This window comes from Pristis pectinata, chromosome 2, assembly GCF_009764475.1.
Source record: "Pristis pectinata isolate sPriPec2 chromosome 2, sPriPec2.1.pri, whole genome shotgun sequence".
NCBI classification, from domain to species: Eukaryota; Metazoa; Chordata; class Chondrichthyes; order Rhinopristiformes; family Pristidae; genus Pristis; species Pristis pectinata.
Genome location: NC_067406.1, coordinates 144,508,119 through 144,529,011, shown reverse-complemented (window position 1 = coordinate 144,529,011; position 20,893 = coordinate 144,508,119). Strand labels below are relative to the sequence as shown.

Sequence of the window (20,893 nt, the reverse complement as noted above, 5' to 3'; positions counted from 1 at the left end):
CTCCCAAAGTGCAACACCTCACACTTGCCCGGATTAAACTCCATCTGCCATTTCTCTGCCCATATCTGTAACTGATCCATATCCCACTGAATTCTTTGATAGTCCTTCACACTGTCCACAACTCCACCAATCTTGGTGCTAAGCCACCCATCTACATTTTCATTCAAGTCATCGATATACATCACACACAACAGAGGTCCCAGCACCGATCCTCACGGAACATCACTGGTCACGGACCTCCAGCTGGAATAACAGCCTTCCACCCCCACTCTCTGTCTTCTATGGGGAAGTCAGTTCTGAAACCAAACTTCCAATTCAGCCTTGATCCCGTGCATCTTTATCTTTACCACGAGGGACCTTATCAACTGCCTTACTAAAGTCCATGTAGATAACGTCCACTGCCTTACCCTCATTAAGCACCTTTGTCACCTCCTCAAAAACATGGCTGAACCCCATGTTCTCTCTCTAAACTCTGAGGTTTTAAATTGTTTGTGATTCACACAACCTGTTCATCAGAGAGATTTTGTTCTTGGAGGACTTGTTCTTTCCAGAAATTTGCCACAACACTTCAAAAGGGTGATGTCAGCTGACTGAACTTGGAGCTGATTTGGCCTGACTAATTCCTCACTGAAGAGAAAGAACCAATTAAATTATTTCAGGATCTGAATAGTTCACAGGAAATTTGTCTTTCCTTCCTATTGATCAATCCTTGAGTGGGACGGTCCACGGAGGGTGCTGGAGGCCTGGGCAGGCAGCCTGCAGGTGTGAAGTGTTCCTCGTGAGCAGACAGACTCAACAAAATGTGTGTGTGTCAGGTCACCGTCACAATCAGCTGGGCCCTGGGTGTGAGCTGAGTCTATCCAGCTCCTGTTAACCAGCTTCTGCAAGGCAGCTATATGTGATCACCTGTTGTGGTGTTTCTATGTTTGACCTAATTGTCTAAACCAATAAATACTTGAGTCCTCAACTAACTGCTGCTGCCTCTTATCTGGTGATATGTTTAGTTGTAACTTAATTGTGTGTGAAAGGTGAATTAAGATTGTTAGAGTCTTTAAATCCTGCAGGACACAGTGTGTTTAAGAATTTGCAGCCAGTGTAGCAGAATGTGGAAGTTCATAGCATAAGTAGGATAGTGTCTGCAAAAAGAATCCAGCATCTTACTGTTAGCACTCGCAGTGCATTTCTCACGCATTCTGCAACAACAAACTTTAAAGAAAATGCTTCATGTGCAATGAACGAAAGATTTCGGACCAGGACTGAGCCATCTGGCTCTTCAAAGCTGTTCCGCCATTCACATTGGTGGCAGTTGTTCTACCTCAGCACCGTTTCCCTGCCCTAATCCTTTTAAAATCCAGAAATGTTTTGAATTGTGAAATGTATATTGTGCTGATTATGAAGTTGAAGTGACTTGGGAAAAGGTGATTACTAACCAAGAACATTGTTGCCCTAGGAATTGGAGGGGGAATCATCCACAAGAGTGAGTTGATCCATGGCAGCATGTTCTGTGCGGCTGAGCTCGGACACATCATGGTGTCCCTGGACGGGCCTGAGTGCATGTGTGGGAGCAGGGGTTGTATCGAGGCTTATGCTTCAGGGTTAGCGCTTCAAAAAGAGGCCAAAAGATTACATGACGGTAAGTGTCTCACAATTCCAAAAAATGCACCTTTTTAAGTTAACAGAGCAACTTAACAAAATGGGTTCAAATTGGAGCCCAAAAGCTAATTAAGCTATGATGGATATTTATCATGGGGAGAACCTATAAGCTGAGTAACTGCTTGTCACTTGAATCTTGGACTAGGTATAGTTTAAAGCTTTTTGTTGTCCTGAATTAGCACTGGATCTCACTGTTTGGAACCAAGCACAGCCCTTTACACAAACCTCCAGAACCCTCAATGTTAAAACAAGGTAAGGCAGCAAACAAGGCGTCAAAGTTCAAGTGGGAGACGGGTGCCTAACATCAGGGCTGGTTACCAAGAGGCACGATGTTGCACGAAGGAGTAACCTGAATTGAGTTCTACATGAGGGGAAATGGAGTTTGTTCTAATTTAGGTAGTTTTGCTGCAGTAGATGTGTGATTTTGTCTCTGCTGCTATACTTGCCTTACAGCCAGACTACTTTGCAAATGATCAGATACTGTGCCAAAACCAACTACGGGTGGCTTTGCATCTTTTGGCTCACCCTTTTGTATCTTTGATTCATGTCCAATGTACAGATATAAAGGTCCAGCGGTCCACCTCTGCTGGGAGCATTGAAAAACACATTTTGATTGCAACCAATCAAGTGTTTCCATGTAAAACTGTTGTAAAGTTAAGTGAAGCTGTATTAGTATTGGCAAAGGGAGGCAAGTTTTAGACCTCCAATTTGTTGCAAAATTATTTTTATAAACTAGAATGAGGACAAAAGTGCACATGTGGAAACCTCTGTAACTTGTGGTGTAACTTCATCTTATGTGAAATGCTTTGCAACCTAGGGATTCAATCACTGGGACCCTCTCATTATCCTGAGTGTTGGTAGAGGCCAAGTAGACAACCTTGTCTAGAGCCTCCTAGGAAACTATGAAAGCATTTCCCTTGCGTGGTCAATCACATACACACTTGTGGATTCAATGTTCAGGAGGGGCCACCTTGTTACTCATTTGAATATTTCTGTTTTCCTTATTCAGAAGATTTGCTCATGATGGACGGCATGTCTAAAAGTGGAGAAACCGTTGGTGCAATTGACCTCATTCGAGCTGCCAAACTCGGGAATGTTGAGGCTCAAAAGATCCTCAAAACAGGTAATCAATGCCACAGATGTTTACGTTGTGGACAGATGTATACTGGTGAACCTGCCACAGCTGTTTATGTTGTAGACAGATGTGTACTGGAGGCACAGTGGTGCAACTGGTGGAGCTGCTGTCTCACAGCCCCAATGACCCAGCTTCAACCCTGACCATGGGTGCTGTCTTTGTGGAGTTTGCATGTTCTCCCTGTGACCCTGTGGGTTTCCTCCCACATCCCAAAGACCTACGGCTTCATAGGGTAATTGGTTGCTGTAAGTGGCCCCGAGTGTGTAGGTGAGAATCTGGGGGCAGTTGATGGAATGTGGGGAGAATAAAATTGGGATTAACGTAGACTAGTGAAAATGTGCTTGGTCACTGCTGACTCAGGCCAAAGGGGATGTTTCTCTGCTGTCTCTTTGACTGCTGTAAGTTGTTTGTAGAGTCGTAGAGTCACAGAGTCACAGAGTCACACAGCATGGAAACAGGCCCTTCGGCCCAACTCATCCATGCTGACCAAGGTTCTTTCCTGAGCTAGTCTCATTTGCCCGTGTTTGGCCCATGTCCCTCTAAACCTTGCCTGTCCAAATGTCTTCTAAAAATTGTAATTGTCCCCACTTCTACCACTTCCTCTGGCAGCTCATTCCAGATGCCCACCACCTCAAGAACATGGAACAGGCCCTTCGGCCCACAGTGTTGTGCCGCTCTAAACTAGTAATTAAACACCCAACTAAACTAATCCCTTCTGCCAACACAATGTCCATATCCTTCTATTTCCCTCACATTCATGCGCCTGTCTAGAAGCCTCTTGAACACCTCTATTGTATCTGCCTCCACCACCACCCCTGGCAACACATTCCAGGCACCCACCACCCTGTGTGTAAAAACAAAAACTTGCCTCACGTATCTCTTCTGAACTTACGCCCTCTCATCTTAAATGCATGCCCTCTGGTATAAGACATTTCAAACCTGGGAAAAAGATGCCGGCTGTCTACTCTATTTATGCCTCTCAATCTCATAAACCTCTGTCAGGGCTCCCCTCAGCCTCCGTCGCTCCAGAGAAAACAACCCAAATTTGTCCAACTTCTCTTTATAGCACGTGTCCTCTAATCCAGGCAGCATCCTGGTGAACTTCTTCTGCACCCTCTCCAAACCCTCTATATCTTTCCTGTAATGGGGCGACCAGAACTGAATGCAATACTCCAGATGCAGCCTAACTAGGGTTTTATAAAGCTGCAACATAACTTCCTGATTCTTGAACTCAATTCCTTGACTAATGAAGGCAAGCATGCTATACGCCTTCTTTACCACCCTGTCAACCTGTGTAGCCACTTTCAGGGAGCAATAGACTTGGACCCCATGATCCCTCTGTACATCAACACTGTTAAGAGTCTTGCCATTAACAGCGTACTGTCTCCTTACATTTGATCTTGGAAAAACCATATAACCCGAGCCTTCCAATCCCAGCAACATCCTTGTGAACCCTTTCCGCACCCTCTCCAGATTATTCACCTCCTTCCTACAGTCGGTGACCAGAACAGTGCACAATTCTCCAGGTGCGGACTCACCAATGCCTTGTGTTGCTGCAGTCAACGCCCCAGTCAATGAGGGCCAGCGTGCCAGACACCTTCTTCACCACCTTGTCTACCAATGCCACCAGGACATTGCTGTGTAAGTGTAGGTGCTGTCCTGGTTTAACTTCCCAAAATACAACAGTTCACACTTGAACATGTCCATTAAGATGTGCATGAGCATTGTTGTGATAGAGCTGCTGGCTGCCCTAACCTGCTACCTACACCAGCCTTGATTATTGTGTGGGCACTACTGTGGGGCCATCTACCACCATCCCGCTCCCTAGTCCCCTCCAGAATCTCCCTGGCCATCCATGAGCTTTTGGTGGTGACTTTGTGCCCGAAGAAACCTGTTCTTTGCTGCTCAGCCATCCCGGCCCCACCAACATAGGGACAGGTGCACACAGACACATGCACACACCCCCCACCACCTGCTGCAGTTGCAGTGTGGCTCTCAGTGCCGTATCTCACCTTGCTCTGTCCCAGCTCCTGTGGCACTTCCTCCTCCACTGATCATTGTGTCATTCCATCCCTCTCACCTTTCACACTCATGTTCTCTCGTTCCCACCCATTCTCTCACAGAAATATCTTTCACTTTTCCTCGCTCAGTATGTCTGTTCTGCTTCTGTCCTCTAAATTTTCCAGCCCACATTTGTGATCATCCCCTTTAACTATGACCTTCTCTGCTGCCTTTAGGACAAACCATCACTGAACATTCTCATTTCTATCCCTCTCCACCATCACCTTCCTCCTCCCAACCCCATTCTGTTGAATCCATCTTTTGGAATGGTGAGAGCCAGGGGGAGTCTCCCCTAGTTCAGTCTTTGTCCCTCCATTAACCATGACATTTCTTCTACTATCAATCTGGTCAACTGAACCCTCACTCCACTTTGGGAGCCATTGAAAACATCACTGTCTGCGATCATGGTCACTCTTCATCTGAGTCAAGTATTGACCCCTTCTCTGCAAGCTGGCCATTTCCACCCCTCTCCTTAGTACAACAGCTCAGCCCCTGCCTCCTCATAAAACACTTCCAAATTCCTTGTCCTCAAAGGTTTTTGATGCTAACACTTCCTAGATATCTCATCGATGCGCTGCACCCCTGCTCTCACCCCTCTCCTGGACAGAGCAAGAACCTGCTCTACTCTCCGGGTCCTCGCCCTCCGCCCCACCAGCCTCCACGTTCAACGGATCATCCTTCACAGTTTCACCCAATTCCAATACAATTCCATCACCAGGCACATTCCACTGCCCTCTCCGTTCAGCATTGCAAAGGGATCACTCCCTTAGTGACTCCCTTGTCCACCTTTCCATGCTCAGCAACCGTCTCTCCAGGTGAAGCACTGATTCACTAGCACTTCTTCCCATCTACTGTCCTGCATTCAGTGTTCCCAAGGTGCCCTCCTGTACACTGGAGAACCGGCCATTACTGCCTGTTGTCCACCTTTCATTTGCCTCTGTTTAACTCTCCTCATGAGTACAAGCTGACTTGCTGTCCCACAGCCCTGATGTTAGCAACACATGACACAGACAAAGAAGCACAATCTTAACCACCCCATTTGGTCTCACTCTATCAGAGAGATTCGCCTTGTTACGGTCCCAGACTTGGAACACTAACAGATGCTGCCTGACCTGCTGGGTGTTCTGAGTCCTGCAGCACGTCACTCATTGACCATGAAATGATTGTGGAGCGTGTTGTCCAAAAGAGCCGGGCGATCGGCAGATCTGAGCTGTGGATGGGGTATTGGTAGCTGAAGGGCTGGGCAGGGGCAGAGCTGAGCTGTGGATGGGGAGTTCCTGGTTCCCCACCCTCTGGGAGGGGGAGTTCCTCATCTCAGTCATAAACGTCTGCCCCACCCCAGAGTCTTGTCCAGGGAAACACCCACTGCATCCAGCCTCCAAGGCCCGTTAGAAAAGTTATGTTTCAATGAGATCTCCTCATTTTTCTAAATGTTTATGTCTAACGTTGCAGAGATATGAAGGGAGAAAAAGTTATCAAGAAAACAATCACTTAAAGCCACCAGTTAGAGAAACGAGAAAGGGAAGAAAAACAAAATAGCAAGGTACAGCCACGTTACTGAGGAAAGTTGCTTCCAGGGAGCCCGAGGGGCTGCAGTGTGTTCGGGGGGCAGGGAGTGCCATTCCTTGCGCTGGAACTGTTCCAACAAGGTCAGGGGTGGGGGTGGGGCAGAGAATTCAAGTGCCAGGAGTTGGAACCCAGGGTCACTGCTGTGGACTGAAGGTACATTGTCTGAACTGCTTGGACTCCTTGCTGTGTTGTACTGCCTATTTTATCACGTCATTCTTATTCAATGTTCTTTCTCACAGCTGGGTCTGCTCTTGGGGTTGGCATTGTGAACATTCTCCACACAGTGAACCCTTCTCTTGTGATCCTCTCTGGAGTTCTGGCTGCTCATTATGAGGAAGGTGTGAAAGAGATGATCGCCCAGAGAGCTCTGCCCTCTGCATGCACAGTGGAGCTGGCTGTCTCCAGCCTGTCTGAGCCAGCACTGCTTGGAGCTGCCAGTATGGTCTTAGATTACACCACACGCAGGACCTATTAGACCAGTTGAATTTGTTTTATCTTGGTCCCTTTTATTTAATATTTATTCAAGGTGCAATGAGACTGCTTTAGAGCAGATCAGGTGCAGACTGTGTTCCCTCATCCATTCCACCATCAGCAGCCTTGTCTTGTGCTTGCCTTTTCCTTGCTGCCTTCCATCGCTCAGTTCGGGAAGGATTGAGGTAAAAGTATTCCCGTGAAGTTTTCCGGTGGTTTATAAACTTTGGCTTGAGATTTTCTGCCAATCCTATGTGAAAAAGTTCTGTTCCAATCAAACTAGAGATTTGGAGTTCAGTCAACCACAAGGGTTGGATAATTGCCTGCTTTTCCTCATTAAATGATCTAAAGGGATTTCGCTCAGTAGGACAAGTGGAGACTGACTGTTCAGTGTTTCAGTCTAGGTACGAGTCATTTCCCACAAACATAACTCAAGTTAGACATTACTTAAATGTAAAACTCTATAACAACATGGAAGGAGGTCATTTGGCCCATCAGGTCATGCCACTCCCAGCAGTGCAATCCCACCAGTCCTGTTACCCCCTGTAACCCTGAGGCACCCACCAACTCACTGCTGACCTTTGGCCCAGTACTGATTCCATAGGATACTGTTTTCTGTACAAATGGATGGAAGGTCTTATTCTGCTTGACTTTCGAGTCACAGAGTCACCCAGCACAGAACCAGGCCCTTCGGCCCACCACGTCTATGCTGACACATTCTGTTGTCCAGCACCTGATCCATGGTCTTTGGGCTTTGGCAAGTCAAGTGATTGTCTAGGTGCTTCCACATTTTGTGTTACCAGTTTCCAGGGACCCACACTAACTGGAACCAGGCTTGGTTATTTCCCTGATGTAAAACAGTGTTGATTTTGACATCCCTTGCAGGTTCCCAATGTTCCCTTTTGCCAATCTTGCTGTCAGTTTGCCATTGCTTTTTCTCCCAATCTAATGTTAGTTTTTTCACAATTAATGTTTGTTGCCCCTCCCGTGTCACCATGGCTACTTGTTGTAGGACTCTGGCCTTCAATGGTGAAAGCTCTGCTCTGCATTGAATTAGTTTTGAACATTTCCTATTGACTTGCTGTCATTTTGCCCACTGACAGATTTGTCCCATGCCTCTGGTCCAGGGTCTGGGACCAGGTCCATTGTGACTGACATTGTGGCAAGGGATGGCAGGGTGTGACTGAACAAGGATCCAGGCTGGGGGAGCCTCAGCCTCGCATCTTGTCCAGAAGATGTGAGGTACGATGTTGGTGAATGTGAGCAGGGGATGAACAGTGCAATCTGCCCAACTTGAACAGCTGGGAGGAGTGAAAGAGTAGGGTAGTGTTCAGGCCACAGTGAGCACAATAACAGCAGGAGGAGGCCACTCGGCCCCTCAGTCCCACCCCACTATTCAACATGACCATGGCTGATCCACCCCAGCCTCATCTCCTCTGTGCCAGTTCCCCCACTGGTTTTGCCAGTCTGGGACATCTTCATGGTTGGAGAACAACTTGGATCCACGTGAACCAGAACCAGCAATGAGAGAACTGAGGGGTCAGGGACCAAACTAAAACGCTGAAGATCAATGGCAGTGAGCTTGCCTTGGGTTCCAGCATCTGGGTGGTCGCAGCATGGCACAGGTGAGAGTGGCGGACAGATGTGCACAGGTGAGAGTACAGTGTACAGGTAGCATTGGGGGACAGATGTGCACAGGTGAGAGTACAGTGTACAGGTAGCATTGGGGGACAGATGTGCACAGGGGAGAGTAGGGGACAGATGTGCTTCATGGGACCAATGGAGGGGAAAGAGGAAATTGTTCTGTTGGGTTGGGCTGTACCTAAACCAGGCTGGGACTAGTGGCCTTGAAGTGGATACTTGGAACTGGGGATAGGATTCTCGTTTAAAACGAGACAGCGAGTTACAAATTCAGAGAGAAAAGTCATGTGACAGTTTGGGTGAAGATGCATCAGCGAATAAACTCCGATCAGGGAAATGAAGCAACTTCAATTTGAACATTATGTAAAGTAGTGCACCATGTACTGAACAATACGGTAAATTAATGGGGTAAATGGGGAGGGCTGGGTTTTATCTGGTCATTGCAGTGTGTTTGCAAAAGGAACCATTCACATTCGTGTAGAAAGGTCAGAGAAGTGGGGAGGTAACTTCACTGATAAAGAAATGCAGAGTCTGTGTTGAAGGATTGCAGGTAGGTCCATGTGGGTGGAGTAACGTGATGACAGAGGGAAAAGGATGCTGGGCCTTCTACACCTGGAGTCAGTGCAGTTTTCCCTCTTTGTCACCAAGGAAATGTTTGCATTTGGAGGCAGGATTCCTGGGATCACTGAGGCACACGTAGCTGAGAGGTGTTGACAGGGTTTGTGCTGGGAGCTATGGACGAGTCAGAGGGTCAGGCCTGATCTAACGGAACAGTGGCGATTACCTACGTGGTCTCCTGCTTCCTACCGGCCTCGTTCTCCAAAGCACGAAGTAAGAAAGGGGCTTCTCAGCAAGTCAGTCGGCAGCTGTGGAGAGAGAAGCAGTGTTGCACATCAGGTGGGTGACCTTTCATCAGAACTGTGAATAGTTTGAGATAGGGGTGTAGGGAGTAGACGACAAGAGGAAATGTGATTGAGGGCAAAGTCAGGAGAGATTAAATGGTGCAATAGTGCAAGATAACAGGCTGGAGCTGGTGAAAGTGCAGAATAATTATCTGAGTTACTGAAGGAGTGCTGTATGTCTGACTGGTGAGCTCAGTGTGGTCTGGAGGCTGCCAAGCTGGGAGATGTGGTGCACTTCACTGGGCAGTGTGCAGACTACAGACTGAGCTCAGTGTGGTCTGGAGGCTGCCAAGCTGGGAGATGTGGTGCACTTCACTGGGCAGTGTGCAGACTACAGACTGAGCTCAGTGTGGGAGTGAGGTGAAGAACTACTGTGACCAGAAGCTCAGGTAATGCTTGCTGATGAAGAGAGATCTGCCTGGTAGTCTCCCAATATAGAGTCGATCCCATCCTGAGCAGTTGATGTACAAAAGGCAGTACAACTGTTAAGTCACTGCGACGCATGGGAGGCTTGTTGAGGGCCCTTCGTGGTTGGAAGGAGGTGGTAAAGGGGCAGTTCCTGAGGAAGGGAAGGGTAACCGGAGGAAGGCAGTGAAGCTGGGCGTACAGACTCCACCCTGGCCACATCCAGCAGCTTGAGCTTGAATTCTCCTCACCCTCTGAACTTATGGTGTTTGCCTGACCTTTGGAATTGATTGGAACTGAAAGTTTTCCTCTAGAGCTGGTGTAAAATTAGCTTAAGCCAAAGTTTATTGCAGGAATATACCTGCCACTTTCTCCTTGAACAGTATAAAAGTGAGGCGTGCCAGTGGAAAGAATTGTCAGTGGAACAGATGAGAGAGTCTGCCAGCCTGACTTCCCCTGAAGTACAGACAAGTCTGTGGGCTGTGAGCCTGCACTTGTTCATGTTCCTGCTTGGATTTATCCGCAGAGCCATTCAGGAGATCTAATATTTCACACTAATACGGTGAGATGAAGGAGTTCTGGGGCATGGACACTAGCACACGGAAGTTGGGGATTTCTGTGCTGTAGCATTAAAGAAGTTTTTAATCTTACAAACCCTCAAGCAGTTCCCCTGGAGCAGTCTGCTATGACCCAGTCAGCAGTCCCACATCAATTCTGTGTGCGCCATTTGTCACGGTCTTCTGTGACGTGTACTGGAAATACACACTGCTCTTCCAGTTCCCCCACTCATGCTGGATAACCCTGGCTCAGAGAGCAACTCGCTTCCGAGGCCGGAGGTACTGAATTATCTACATTGGAGCCTTGCACAAAAGTCTAGGCTTGACACTCAGTGGAGTACTGAGGGTGCCCCACAGTGCCGGAGGACTGTACAGAGGAGCACTCTGCAGTACTGAGGGTGCCCTACAGTGCTGGAGATGTTGAGAACTCATCTTCCCTCTTGCGAATGTCTCATTCCCGAGGACTGTTTTAAAGAGCTGAAGCATTCTCTGCAATCTTCTTGTATTTATCCTTCATTCAGTCTTTTTTGAATAGATTGTGTTTTGTTGTGAAAGCTTGTTGAGTGTAAGGGCAGTGAAGCAGTTTGGGATGTGCTGTGGTGAGAACAGAGGCTGGCAAAACACAAGGGTCCGATATGAAGTTGAAAATAATGTCCATTTGTCACAATCACACTTTGTGTCAGCCCACTGAAGGTGGCCACGTTTCGTGGTGTCAGCTCTCAGCTGTTTGAAATACATTTTAATTTTGGTGACTTTAAGATTTTTGTAGAGTTTCTCTTTTTGTTTGGATTAATTTACACACTCTGAGTTGGATGTTTGCTTGGCCTTGTGTTGCTTACAGATTCAGTGCATCATTCCTTGGCACTGTGCCTTTAACCTTGAACCTTCTACTGAGGCACCTCTGAGGCTAGAGATCCTAATGTATTAAAAGTTCCAAATAGATAAATTCTAAATAAAAATATTTGATGAAAAAAGATTTGTCAAAGTCTGTAATCAATTTTACTTGCCTCTTGAAAGACAAATTTCTGTTCTTTCATTTTCAATTTTTATTAAAGGGAGCAAAGCAGGAACATTTTGGATTAACAGATCCAACAGGTATGGTTGTCGATGCAATAAGAAAACACTGTATAAACAGAAAATTGTCCTCACTGCACATCCAAAGTAAAACCAGACAATGCTGGAAACACTAAACAGGTCAGGCAAAACAGAGTTCATTTCAGGTGAAAGATTATTCTTCAGAACGGGTAAATTTGCTGAGAAGATGGAGAATGGATCAGAAAAAAGAAACCTCACTGGGAGAACCCAGGCTGCCCTGCTGATTGCAGTGTGTAGGGACTCATCAGGTTGATGGATTAATGAGGGCAGAGAGAAGACAAGAAACAAAAGGGGGGCTAAAGGCTGTTCAGTGCAAATTAGAACAGGCCCTTAAGCCTACCTGTCTAAATGCCTCTTAAACGTTGCTATTGTAACTGCTTCCACCTGCCTCTCCTAGCAATGCAAAAGAAAAACTTGCATTGCACATCTTTTAAACACCTTAAACTTCTACCTGCTAGTATTTGACTTTTTCACTCTGGGGGTGGGGGAAAGACTATCTTCCCTACATGCCTCTCAATGTTATAAACTATCGCATCTCCACTTGACCTCTAATGCTCCGGGGAAAACAATCAAAGTTTGTCCAGCCTCTCACTAATATGCTCTAATCCAGACACCATCCAGGTAAACGTCTTCTGCACCTTCTCTTAAGCCTCCATATCTTTCCTGTCGGGGCAACCAGAACTGCGCACAATACACCCAGTGCAACCTGATGAAGGCAAGCGTTATATACACAATTTGACACAATTCTTTCTTAGTGATTCTTGCTTTCATACCAATGAAGTTGTCTCCTTGCAGCAGAATAACCAGACCCCAAGCAGAATCTCTTGAAGGTCACAAAATGAGAAAGAAAATGACAAAGACTGTGACAAAAAGCTCGCAAACTGTCAGCCGGAACAACACTCAGAGCCAGTTCTATTTTTCAGCACAGACTAGAGGAGAATGCGAACGCAGTCCGAAATTTTGCAGTCCTGCAACCCGCATTTGGGGACATCGCAGGCGCCAACACAGCCGGAGTGCAATGGGCTGTCCTCGTCCGGGGAGAACCTTTAGTGAATCCAAAACAGACTTTACTCAGAAACCACAGACAGTCACCGATCGGTCAGCGTTACAGCGGGCGGGGAACTTCAGGCGACTCGCTGGGGGAACACAGCATCAGTGAATTTGTGTGTGAAATGAAAGGGCACAGACAGCGCGGTCGCGGTTACAACCACCGCATCTGCAGACCCCACCGGCGTCAACACAACCGGCAAACCCCAGCCTGAAAAGACTATTTTTCCGACCACAATCCTCCTCCCACCACCCGAGTACAGCGATGCAAACCCAAGTTTTAACGTGACACTTTAACCACAAGGTGACATAGTATTTTCAAGGTCCATTTCTTAGAATTTCACATTATTCTCTCAGGAAAGCTCCAGGCTTCGTGTTTACTTTCGGTGTTGTTCGAACACGCCTTTAGTTTTCATTGAACCACCGCACCAAAGCCTTATTTGCATATCTTCCAAACAAGGAAAGAGCGCCGCTATTCGCCGTTTAGCAAATGTCCATTTCCGAAGCTAACCGCAGGGCGTCACTGTGGAGGCGGCTGGAGTTTCATTGAGAAAATGCCGGAGGCGGGAAAGGTCCCACGTGACCGAACAGAAGGTCCCCTCCCCACCCTGTCCCTCGTGTGGGTGGATGTGACTGCACTGGAGAGGGTGCAGAGGAGGTTCACCAGGTCACTCCTGTAATGCAGTGTCTCAGCTACAAGACACACTGCTTTCCTTGGAGCAGAGGGGGAAACGGATAGAGATGTACAGAATTATGAGGAATAAGGCAGAGAGTGGGAAACTTTTCCCCACGGCGGAGCTGCCTCACCCCGGAGGGCATAGGTCTGGGGAAGAGGTTGAGAGGGGATCTGAGGAAGAACCTTCTCCCTGAGGGAGGTTGGAACGCACCGCCCGAGGGCTGGTGGAGGTAGAGACTCACACAACATTGAAGAAGTGTCTGGATGGGCATTTGAATCACCAAAGCAGAGAAAGCCTTGGTGATTCAAGTATCTGGAGAAAGGCCGAGACCCTTCTGTGACTGTGATTAGCACACTGGAGACACTGGTGGGTATGAAAGTCTTTATTCATTGCGACAAGTAGACCTTCTCGTTACAGTCTCCCAAAGTCAATGTACATAATCAAAGGAGGGGCCACCCCTCCCAGACCCAACAGGGATAGGGACCCCTTGTCCTCACATTTCACCCACCAGCCTATGTATCCAACACATCATCCTCCGCCACTTCCGCCATCTCCAACGGGACCCCCCCACCAAACGTATCTTCCCCTCCCCACCCCTTTATGTCTTTTGCAGGGACCGTTTTCTCCGCGACTCCCTAGTTCACCCCCACCCATCCTGCTGCTTCCACCCCGGGAACTTTCCACTGCCCCCGCCATAGGGGCAACACCTGCTCCTACACCACCTCCATCACCTCCATCACCTCCATCCAGGGACCCAAACAGTCCTTTGAGGTGTGACAGAGATTCACCTGCACCTCCCTTAATATCCTCTCCTGCAGTCACTGCTCCAAGTGTGGCCTCCTCTGCAGTGGTGAGACCAAACGCAGACTTGGTGACCGTTTCACAGAACACCTGCGCTCTGTCTGTAACCGCGATCTGCATCTCCCCATTGCCGGTCACTTCAACTCCCCCTCCCACACTATCACCGATATGTCAGTCCTCGGCCTCCTCCACTGCCAGGAGAATTCCAAGCGCAAACTGGAGGAAATGCACCTCATTTTCCATCTTGGAACCTTGCAGCCTAACGGCATGAACATTGAATTCTCCCACTTTAAGTGACCCCCGCACCCCTTCCCCACCATCCTTCTTCTCTTCTTCCCTTTCCTAGCCTCTCTCTCTTTTCTCGATCACTATCTCTGACCAGCATCTACCTATCACCACCTTGTGCCCACCCCACCTCCCCTCTTTTGTCCACCTATCACTGCTCTGCTTTTCCCTCCTATATATTGGGCTTCCCCTTTTCCTATCTTCAGTCCTGAAGGGTCCTGACCCGAAACGTTGACCGCCTGCTTTTCTCCACGGATGCTGCCTGGCCTGCTGAGTTCCTCCAGCATCATTGTGGTTTTCATCTAGATTCCAGCATCTGCAGTCCTTTGTTTCTTGAGATTCTAATGAAGTTGGGCTGCAAAATGCCCTTCACTAAGGATCTCGTCCCCAATGACTAGGCTACTATGTCCCTCTGTGAACGTACATCTAAACTATCAATCGTTGCTGACTGGCTGCCTGCAGTGATTGATCCAGGCATTGACCACATCCCCCTCCTGGACACGTCCCCTCTCGACGTGTTTAAAGATGGCGGCTTTGTTGGTGGCGCTGGGATCCATGCTCCGCTGCCAGCTATAGCGGTAACCGTTGCATCCCTAGCCCATTTGGACTCTGTGTCACTTTCAGATGATCAGACATGGCCGTCAGTGGTTACTGTGTGGCAAGGGACATTTATCTCAGGTTCACAGGTAACAGGTCATGTCCTTTGTCATCACAGAGACTTGTCTGGGTCAGAATAATCACGTCTCCGGTAGGTTCCTTTGACCCGGTACAGAGTTTGGAGTGGTTCATATTCGAATGGCTGTAGGGACCTTGCCCAAGTGACTCCCCCTCCAGACATCCCCCTCTAGCTCCCCCCACTGAAAGGGCCCAGCTGCTTGATGTTCCCTCCCATCCAGGCTGGAGTGAGCGCCTTCCGACATTCTGTGCACCTTTCTTCTCTCTCGGCTCAGTCAAGGTTGTGGAACTTGGTTTCTTTGCCATAACTCAAATCCCTTCCATCTGTTTTCCCAATATCTCTACCTCATTAAACATCTAACACCCAGAACCAGCCTTCATTACAATATACAATTACCAATACACTTCAATGCTGACATGCTCTCCCCATGTCCTTCACCTTCCCGCTCCCATTCCCTTGCATCCGTAGGTCCTGCTTCCATCATTGGTATTGGTATTGGTTTATTATTGTCACTTGTACCGAGGTACAGTGAAAAACTTGTCTTACAAACCGATCTTACAGGTCAATTCATTACACAGTGCAGTTACTTCAAGTTAGTACAGAGTGCAATGATGTAGTACAGGTAAAAAAAAATAACAGTACAGAGTAAGGTGTCATAGCTACAGAGAAGGTGCAGTGCAATAAGGTGCAAGGTCACAACAAGGTAGATCGTGAGGTCATAGTCCATCTCATTGCATAAGGGAACCGTTCAATAGTCTTATCACAGTGGGGTAGAAGCTGTCCTTAAGTCTGGTGGTACGTGCCCTCAGGCACCTGTATCTTCTACCTGATGGAAGAGGAGAGAAGAGAGAATGTCCTGGGTGGGTGGGGTTTGATTATGCTGGCTGCTTCACCAAGGCAGCAAGAGGTAAAGACAGAGTCCATGGAGGGGAGGCTGGTGTCCGTGATGCACTGGGCTGTGTCCACAACTCTCTGCAGTTTCTTGCGGTCCTGGGCAGAGCAGTCGCCGTACCATCCAGATACATCCAGATAGGATGCTTACAGGAGCAGTTGGATGAAGGCAGGAGGCGGGTGGTTGTTATTTAATTTTCCTGTAACGAGATTGTTTGTGGACCGAGGCTGCTTTCTCTCTGGTTCCCAATGGTCAGCAATGGACTGCTGCTGTTTTCACTCAGTCCCTGATCTGAGCTGAACTGTTATTTGTATTTTCCCAGACACAGGCTGGACTTCCAGCACTTTATACATTTGCATTCTGGGAGACCAGAATAACCTGTATCCTGGCTATTCATTTGCATTTTACGAGACACGCACTGTGATTACATCACAACAAGCTTTCCAAAAGAACTAAAACTCTAAATCAGTGCAATAACAATACCCAATATATTTTGGGTAAAGCATTCTTGTTAAGAAAAGCAATGTTTTAGATCACTCCCCAGTGTGAGGTGTTGCATTTTGGAAGGACAAATCAAGGTAGGACATACGCAGTAAATGGTAGGGCACTGAGGAGTGCGGAGGAACAAAGGGATCTGGGAGTTCAGATACATAATTCCCTGAAAGTGGCGTCACAGGTAGACAGGGTTGTAAAGAAGGCTTTTGGCATCCTGGCATTCAACTTTGAGTATAGGAGTTGGGATGTTATGGTGAGGTTGTATAAGACATTGGTGAGGCCAAATTTGGAGTATTGTGTGCAGTTCTGGTCACCTAACTATAGGAAGGATATTTGTAAGATTGAAAGAGTGCAGAGGAGATTTACCAGGATGTTGCCAGGTTTACAGGAGTTGAGTTACAGGGAAAGATTGAACAGGTTAGGACTTTATTCCTTGGAGTGCAGAAGAATTGAGGGCAGATTTGATAGAGGTTTACAAAATTATGAGGGGTATAGACAGAGTAAATGCGAGTAGGCTCTTTCCACCTAGATTAGGAGAGATAAGTACGAGCGGACATGGCTTTAGGGTGAGAGGAGAAAGGTTTAGGGGGAACATTAGGGAGAACTTCTTCACTCAGAGAATGGTGAGAGTATGGAACGGGCTGCCATCTGATGTAGTAAATGCGGGCTCACTTTTGTTTTAAGAATAAATTGGATAGATACATGGACGGGAGAGGTCTGGAGGGTTATGGACTGGGTGCAGGTAAATGGAACTAGCCGAATAACGTTTTGGCACAGACTAGAAGGGCTGAATGGCCTGTTTTCTGTGCTCTAGTGTTCTATGGTTGGGGTGGGGAATGGGTGGAGTGGGGGAGGTGACGGGTGTGGGGTGGGCACTGTACCCTGGGAAGGGCCGTAGGATGAACTGTGAGGGTCTCACCTCGGACCGGCGAGACTGGACCTCGGTCGGAGGGACGGAAGGTTAGTGGGAGGTGTTCATCAGTGGTGGAGGAACAGTCAGAGAGAGGCCATTCAGCCCACCATGCCCAGTCCCACCATCAGCATGTATCTCTGCTGAAATACAATAAAACGCTGCAGATGCTGGAAATCTGAAATGAAAGTAGAGGAGAGTGGAGTTCACGGGGAAGGTGATTAGTGGAACAAAGGCAATTTCGCTGCTACGTCGAAACACTGAGGTGGTTGAGTTTAAGTTTCTTTGTGTAAAGTTGGAGACCCAAATATCGAGTCCTGCAGGACTGGTTTCTCCTCCCAGTTATGATGAGGGTGTTCAGGAATTGTCAGACATGGGACTTCTTTTAGAGGTTACAGAATCGAGGGAGCAGGGATTAATACAATCAAGAATCAACCAGTCTTTAAACAATAAACCTGTTGAAATGTTCTTAAATATTTTAATCTTAGAAGCAGTAATCAGTTCTGAAATTAAAAGGTGTCTACAGAGCGCAGGCTGCTGCCCACGGCGGGGGGTGGGGGCCACTCAAGCTGTGACCATGTGACGTCCTGGTCTACATCAGCCAAACTTTAAACATTAGCCGACCCCAAGCAAGGTGCCTGCAGCTGATGCAGGGTCCCGACCCGAAATGTCGACTGTTCATTTTCCTCCATAGATGCTGCCTGACCTGCTGAGTTCCTCCAGCGTTTTGTGTGTTGCTCCTACAGCGAAGTTATTTTGCAACCTTAGAACATAGACCATAGAACACTACAGCACAGTACAGGCCCTTCGGCCCACAATGGTGTGCCGACATTTTATCCTGCTCTAAGATCTATCTAACCCTTCCTTTCCACACAGCCCCCCATTTTTCTCTCATTCATGTGTCTATCTAAGAGTCTCTTAAATACCCCTAATGTATCTGCCCCCACAACCTCTGCCGGCAGTGCGTTCCACGCACCCACCACTCTGTGTAAAAAACTTACCCCTGACATCCCCCTTATACCTTCCTCCAATCACATTAAAATTATGCACTCTCGTGTTAGCCATTGTCGCCCTGGGAAAAAGTCTCTGACTGTCCACTCGATCTATGCCTCTTATCATCTTGTGCACCTCTATCAAGTCACCTCTCATCCTCCTTCTCTCCAAAGAGAAAAGCCCCAGCTCACTCAACCTATCCTCATAAGACGTGCTCTCCAATCCAGGCAACATCCTGGTAAATCTCCTCTGCATCCTCTCTAAAGCTTCCACATCCTTCCTTTTATGAGGCAGCCAGAACTGAACACAATACCCCAAGTGTGGTCTGACCAGAGTTTTACATGGGATAAGGTGGTATGGTACCTCGCTGGGTAGCAGCCATGGGAATGACTGAAGGGGGCGATGAGGTAGATGGGGAAGTGCTTGACCAGGAAGTTGACAGGGGAAAGTGCCCACAAATGGGAGAGGTCACACCCAGCGCTGCCTGTCAGATGGCAGCTACGGAGAGCAGACAACAGCAGGCTCAGACCCAACCAGCCATTCACTCATCAACAGCATGCACAAACCCTTTGCCCCAGGGCAGAAGCAGGGCCTTCTGTCTGAGCTGCCCTCAATTAGAGTCGCGTGTGGCGACGCAGAAATTTGGAATAAGTTGGAAGAAATGATGGAAGTCCACCAGATGTGCCCCAAAGACATTGACGTGTTGGTTAAAGCTGAGTGTCCAAGAAATGTGGGACAGGGTTGCCCAGGAGGTGCGGGTTGGAACGTGGACAATGAATGGGAGAGCCAGTGACGAGGAGAGGTATGGCAGTGAGGCAGCGACTGGGGCGCAGGGAGAGCTGGGAAATGATAGAGACAGTGGTTCAGAGAGAGCTGATGCCCCAGGCACGAACTATCCGGAGCAAAAATACTGGGTCTGTGAGGAATAATGAATTGACCTGTACGATCGGTTTGTAAGACAAGCTTTTTGCTGTACCTCGGTACAAGTGACAATAATAAACCAACACCAATACCAATACTCAGGGCTGGACAATCCGGGGAGAGATGATCCAGTCTTCCTGAAAATGCTGAGCTCAGCCCATCAGGAGGTCTTGGACTTGGGGATCGCTGTGGGATTGACCTACCCCACAATGGTATCATGGGCCGGGGAGATAGACCGGAGGAGAGGGAAGGGCAGTTGCAGGGTGAATGGGAGTTGCTGCAGGGACACAGAGAACCTGCTTTGTGTGCCAGTGACAAGGGCACTTCGCGTGCGACGGCGGCACCGGACGTGGACCATGACTGGAGGTAGTGTCCTAACAAGGGAGGAAGGTGTGAGGGTCACCCTCCAAGACAGGCGGAAATGGCAGCAGAGTCCTCTCCGCTGACTGCTGAGCTGGGTATTGAACCACTAAAGACAACACCCCGGTCAGCTCAACAGCTGGCAGCCCCCATTGCCAGGACCAGTCACCCACAGATGTAAACAGGAGCTTTAATGGGGTCCAACAATGCCACACATTGGTGATGCGGGGCATCAGTATCGATAACTGCCCTGCCCCTGCCCACAACTGGAGGACAGAGAGAAGTGAACCTCAGGTGCAGAGGGAATGCGCCTTCCAGTTGATTTCTGGGTGTGGCCAAACAATGAGGTACTGTCCTGGCGAGAGATGCACTACGTAGGGCAGGTGTGCCATAGACTCAGGCAAGAGAGGAGTTACAAGGTTAAGTCAAGGTCAGCAAATGTATGAGATCCAGAGAGAAGACATGGCCACAGCAGCCCTGATCAGCAGGGGATGGAGCCAGGGTGGTGTCGATGGATGATGTCAAGAGTTCCCAGAGCCGTGAGCTAAACACAGACAAGACTGTGAGCTGATAGACCCGATGAAAATAGAAGAGAAACCTAATAAACCTACACACATCCCAGACGTAAGTGGAAGCAACGGTCTGGAATGAAGGATGGTTCTAGAAGGGTGAGGTTTAGTTATTCCAAAGTAGACACTTTACCCAAGATTGTAAGGCAAATAAGTCAGAGATAGATCAGAGACTGGAACTTAGAACCATAGAACTCTACAGCACAGAAAACAGTCCATTCGGCCCTTCTAGTCTGTGCTGAAACTTTATTCCGCTAGTCCCATTGACCTGCACACAGTCCATAACCCTCCAGACCTCTCCCGTCCATGTATTTCCCATCCAATTTATTCTTAAAAATTAAGAGTGAGCCCACATTTACTACATCAGATGGCAGCTCGTTCCACACTCCCACCACTCTTTGAGTGAAGAAGTTCCCCCTAATGTTCCCCCTAAACCTTTCCCCTTTCACCCTAAAGCCATGTCCTCTCGTACATCTCTCCTAATCTAAGTGGAAAGAGCCTACTCGCATTAACTCTGTCTATACCCCTCATAATTTTGTAAACCTCTATCAAATCTCCCCTCATTCTTCTACGCTCCAAGGAATAAAGTCCTAACCTGTTCAATCTTTCCCTGTAACTCAACTCCTGAAGACCTGGCAACATTCTACTAAATCTCCTCTGCACTCTTTCAATCTTACAAATATCCTTCCTATAGTTAGGTGACCAGAACTGCACACAATACTCCAAATTTGGCCTCACCAATGTCTTACACAACCTCACCATAACATCCCAACTCCTA

At 48.0% G+C, this 20,893-nt stretch overlaps 1 protein-coding gene across 4 annotated transcripts in view; it reads left to right on the top strand.

The window, feature by feature from the left end:
• gne (glucosamine (UDP-N-acetyl)-2-epimerase/N-acetylmannosamine kinase) overlaps positions 1-11,356 on the top strand; it is a 52,010-nt gene extending 40,654 nt beyond the window's left edge. For 3 of the 4 annotated variants that reach the window (XM_052034747.1, XM_052034759.1, XM_052034768.1), the window contains 3 exons: positions 1,451-1,633; positions 2,663-2,776; positions 6,658-11,356. In XM_052034747.1, coding sequence (XP_051890707.1) covers positions 1,451-1,633; positions 2,663-2,776; positions 6,658-6,893 — 533 coding nt within the window. In that variant the 3' untranslated portion in view covers positions 6,894-11,356. The remainder of the gene's footprint in view (positions 1-1,450; positions 1,634-2,662; positions 2,777-6,657) is intronic. The other variant, XR_007957882.1, reaches the window with a different exon arrangement.
• The last annotated feature ends 9,537 nt before the right edge of the window (positions 11,357-20,893 follow it).